We start from the raw sequence: 5,394 nt of genomic DNA on the forward strand, positions 1-5,394 counted from the left end.
ACATAAAAATAAGTTCATTTGATTTGAAGGGGATATAATACAATATTACAGAGAATATAATACAATGTTACAGAGAATATAATACAATAGAGCAAGAACACAATAGAAAGGTTTATTATACTATCATCCATTACAGAGTCACGATGGCTGAGGAGATAGTGCGTTCGTCTTCTAATGAGGTGAACCGGGTTCGAATTCCAGTCGATACGAATTCTGCATCCGACTTGCACTGACCACAGTGCTGACGTGAAACATCCCCAGTGCCAGACGGATCATGGGTTAGAGTCCCCTTGCCGGCAGGCTGACCGAGGATGGTTCTTCTGGACTTCTTGATCCAGGAGTTCCCTTGTCTTCTGGATTGGGTTCAAAATTACAAGGATACGAAGTTGAACATTAGTAGTTGTAAACTCTAAAATTGGGTCGACTGTACAACTGAGGTTATATATCATCCATTTCAAACGATAGTTATGCTAAAATGACTAATGTGGCTCAACCAAAAATATCTAATAATGACTAAAAAATGTACGAAAAGTATTAGAAAATAATGGAACTAAAAACTACTAACTAAAAAATAATTTTAACTAAAATAATTTAGCGCACAGTGCAGAAATGTAATTACTAAGCAAAAGGAGAAAGAATAAGCACTTATATTTATTTAAAATATATTTCGAAATTTTGGTTTGTACACCACTTTTGCTTCTAAATGCTAATTATATATATTTTAGACATTTATAACAGATTGCTGTTTATTTTCTGTAAGTCTACAGTCTACGTGAATACAAGGAGTTCCTTTGGCTTTGGAGTATTCTGCAAATGTCAGTTTATTCAGTATTACTTTGCACTTCTTCAATTTCTTGAAACAACAATAGCACAAGTTTCAACATATTCATCAATTGATGTCTGTAGCATTTCCCCCAAACTGCGACCATTTTCTTCTTCTTTAGCATCAGGTGTTACTGCTTTCCTTTTCAAAATGAAACAACATCAATATCTTTTATTTTTAACAAAATGTTGCTAGAATTTCTGAATGATAGATGCTGGAATGACCTTGTTTCAAAAAGATCTTGTCAGGTATTACTAACATTATAAGAATATCATTTGTGACGACATATGGCAATTGGAGTCTTCGTGGAACGGTTTTGATAACTTAATATATTTTTTTTCATGATTCATATGATATATTTTTTAGTTTTATCAGGGATTGCTTTTATCTAAATTAACCAATGCAGGGGCTCAGGGGATAGAACGTTCTCTTCCCAATGGGATGACCCTGGTTTGAATTCCAGCAGTGGCTGTTTGATACGAGTTCTGACCCTGGCCCGCACCGACCACAGTAAAAGTGGTGAAAGGATCATGAGTTAGAATTCCCTTACTGTTGTGCTAACCATGGGATGTTTTCATTGTTTTCCTCTTTCGTGTAACGTAATTGTGTGTTAGTTATATCGAAAGAGCGTGATTTAAAACCCTTCTACGGTGGGTTTAAAATTACTAAGTTGTAGATTTGAACATGAAATGTGTTGACTGTTCAACGCCGGTTGTAAAATAAAATAAAATGCATAATCAGGAATGTATTATATATGAATAAGTTTATTTTTGAAAAAAAAAAAAAAAAACTATNTATGAATTTCTCTTTCAGAGATTAAAAGAAACATTTCCACCTCTATATCTGAGAGCGATTCTTCAAGTTTCCAGCATATGTTGAACGTACGAAAAAAGCAGGCACAGTGCTCTCTACTTCTTGAACTTAATAAGAAAGATGATGTTCCTTATGCACTCAACTTATGTGAAAAATTTGGTGTCATCAAGAATGCTTATTCATTTTCTGGTGTATCAGATAATGTAAGCCTTGGAATTTAATTTGTTTGAAATTTTAAGTGACTAAAAAGTATTTTTTATGAAATAAATGACTTCATAGTTTTATTTTGTATAGTTGTTTACAGATTTATTTTATGCTGTTTTAGTTTTTATTATTTCTTAAGAATAGATATATTTTGTTTGATTCATTGTTAGTTATTTAAATTTTGTATTTTAAGTTATAATGTAAAATTTTCGCTTAATCAAAAGTTTAATTGACTTATTAGTATGTGTATTATTTTCTTATCTAATTGGCTAGTTTTTTAAAACCACAATCATTAGTGTAAATGATTATAATATTAAATTGATTAATCTATATGTCTGCTGTTCAGTATTTGATGCTTAATTATCATGAGCCTGGGAATTATATTTCGTTTCTAACTGCTTCATTTGCTTTAAGTATTTCTAAGAGCTTTACAGTACAAGATAATTTCTTATCTATACCATTATAAAACATAATTTTTTTCTATAAAATTGTGATTAGTGTTATTCACAGAACTTTTATATTTAAAGTACTTTGTTAAATCTGTGATAATTTTGAAATTGAATTTATACCTTTCAAATTGGCTACAGTCATGCATGTCACCCTTTTTGCTAGTTTTAGTTATAAAAATGTTTAAAATTATGTAAAGAAATTATTTTTACCTATACATCTCTTAACACTTTTACTGTATTTTTAGGTTTATGTTTTACTTGAGTTTGAACAGGAAGAATGTGCCAAGAAATTGCTTCTTGAGTCTCATTTTAAAAATATTCTAGATGCTTTCCCTGTTTTATCACGCATTATTGGCTATACCAGAAAATATGACCAAGATGAGCCAAAAGTGTCAATCAAAGTTATTGAAAATAACCTAAATACAATTCCAATAAAAGAAGGAACTGTAAGAAAATGATAGTACTTGCTTTGCTTTTTAAATTATTTCTGTGTTATTTGTTTTTTTACGAATGTAAAGTTCATGTTTGCAATTAAACCTTCTTTATACAATAAATATTAAGATATGTTATAATAAAACTTCTTTCCTAAACTTTTTTCTGGAAGATGAATAATAATCTAATTATGATATTTTCTATTACAAAAATAGAAAACCATGAATATTTTTAATGTTATTATTTTTTTTAATGTTATTTTTTTTTCTGTGGAACCTTATATGTATTGTATACTAACTTTCATTTATTACTCAAAAATTGAAAGCAGGAGTTTTCAAACTATGGTTCACTGTATGATTACAAGTGGTGCTTCAATCACTGTGACCACTTCAGTGGTGCCACTGAAGATATTTAATGTTAGCCCCGTGGTTGGTGGTTGTGTGCATAAATAGTATTGACCAGTCATATCTGACATTTGAACCTGGGTTACATACATAAAGTACTTAAAGGTCAACTATAAAAACCTATAATATATGGTGCTTCTGAACTGGTGTGTCAAATCATTTGAACATGACATGCATATGGTTGAACCCCTCTGGTTTTAATGTCTAATTCCATTCAGTATAGAGGATTTTAAGTTTTAACTATTGGCAAGATTGATATAAAATTTAAGGGTTTTATTTCTACACTATTTTGATTTTATTACCATTTCTATAAAATATATAAATGTCTAATTTATAGATTATACATTAAGCTCTTACAGTATTTGAATTTCAAAATTATTAACATACATATTTGTGTCAAAATATATCCACAATAGTTAAAGGAATTTTTGATTCATATTAATAAACATAGGTTATTGTATTAAAAAGTATTTAAATTAATATTAAAATGTTAAATATGAATATATTAAAATATTAATGCAATAATATTAATCACTTTTATTAATCACATTTCATAATAAGTTAAATAGGGATTAAATATTGGTGCAAAATCAGCATTTAAGATTGAAATATATTTTGTTTTCAGTATTTGTCTAATTTTTCTATTTTTTATTCTATGTTTTTCATAAATTTCTGCTGAATAGTTTTTATAAACTTCCACAAATTTTTGTGAATTTTGTAAAACCCCAATAATTTTGTTCTAAAATTCATTACTTTAGTCAAAAAGTATTTGTTTAAAGAATAAAGTTTAAAATTATGATGGAACTAAAAAATTTTGTTCTGTGAAAAAAAAGTTTTGCAGCTAAATTCATGGACAAACTTAAAAATTTTAGCATCTGAGCTTTTGAAACCATTTTATTTATCAATAAACAATTTAAATCATCAATTAAGAAACTCGTAGGTGAAAATAATGAAAACTCAGTAACGATATGGATCTTCATTAAAAACAAAAATTTTGATATGCTAAACCAGTGATACACACTGTAACATGTAAAATATGCTAACAATCTTAAATAAAGTAACTATATGTTAATAAGTTATAATTATTATGTATTCCCTGGAACCAGCAATTCTAATAGTTGCCCATAGGCAAAATTATAACCAAATTTTGTAATATATATTAATTTCTTTTCCTTCTTTGTTAGTAGCTGAGCAAAAAATTAGACTCATTCTGAGTATTACATTCAATCATTGTTTCCTCTTGATGCAGGTGTTTGATCAGTCCTAATTAAAGCCTAAATGTTAAAAAATAAATCTTTTCTTGTCTTGGTATTCTTTGTTTTGTCTCTCGATGGGGAGTAGAGATCATCAGTGGAGAATTCATATTTTAAATAATAATATATTTTTTATTAAAAGGAACCCAGGATTTCTGAAGACCTGGCTTCTAAAGATCCGCATTTCCTAAGTCTAACAAAATCTCTTCTAAACTTAGTGTTGAAATAGAAAACCTTGAAAACCCTATCAACTGGGTTGATGAAATTCTTTATTTATTTATTATAAATCTGCAAAACAGTGTCTAAAAATAAGAACAACATCCATTCATATGCCAAGTTTACTACGAAAAAGATATTAATGATTATATTTATTTATTTATTAATGATATATTTATTGAGAAAAAGACTAAATAATATATTAGTTTAATTTTTCATTTATAGGAAATATGCTACACTCACTTTACCATAACATCCAGACAGGGCCGGATTTCCCATTAGGCCATGGCCTGGAACCACGGCCGGATTAACCTATAGGCACACTAGGCACGTGCCTAGGGCCTACGAAATTCAGGGGCCTACGAAACACTTGGGAGAAAAAAATTTTAAAAAAAAATCTAACGTAGTGGAATCAGAAAAACAGTTTTGTTTTTCTGATTCCACTGCGTTTGATTTTTTTTTCTTTTCGCGATAAATTTCGCACTCAATAAATTCTTTTTATTCATAAATTTTATCATTAGGTTTTTTTTTTTTAAAAATTCCGTTGATCTTGCCTTGTTCCGGGTTTTAATATTTATGCTAGTGCCTTTTATAACTATCATTTCGGTTCGATAATTTTCAAGTGTTTTGATTTAGATTAATAAGTTTTTCTTTTATTTTATTGTTCCCCCCCCCCCCCCGTTTAATTAGGTATGAAATATATTGCGTTATTTAATCATTGGTTTTGTTTATATAAGTTAATTTAGGAATTGTAATTATTTTTAAAAAATAAATATGAGAATTTTGTATTTTTTAAACTT

The 5,394-nt window shown here is 28.6% G+C and overlaps 2 protein-coding genes across 3 annotated transcripts in view; one reads left to right on the forward strand and one right to left on the reverse strand.

Moving 5' to 3' along the window:
- The window catches only part of LOC107454592 (ubiquitin-conjugating enzyme E2 J1-like), a 183,825-nt gene that overhangs the window by 12,003 nt on the left and 166,428 nt on the right, over positions 1-5,394 (reverse strand). The gene's annotated exons all lie outside the window — the stretch shown is intronic.
- The window catches only part of LOC107454591 (poly(A) RNA polymerase, mitochondrial), a gene marked incomplete at its 5' end in the record, with an annotated part of 16,160 nt that continues 12,402 nt past the window's right edge, over positions 1,637-5,394 (forward strand). For both annotated transcript variants that reach the window (XM_043057722.2, XM_043057723.2), the window contains 2 exon segments: positions 1,637-1,839; positions 2,535-2,735. In XM_043057722.2, the coding sequence (XP_042913656.2) occupies positions 1,637-1,839; positions 2,535-2,735 (404 nt within the window).

The sequence above is a fragment of the Parasteatoda tepidariorum genome, chromosome 7 (genome assembly GCF_043381705.1).
Source record: "Parasteatoda tepidariorum isolate YZ-2023 chromosome 7, CAS_Ptep_4.0, whole genome shotgun sequence".
Taxonomy (NCBI): Eukaryota; Metazoa; Arthropoda; class Arachnida; order Araneae; family Theridiidae; genus Parasteatoda; species Parasteatoda tepidariorum.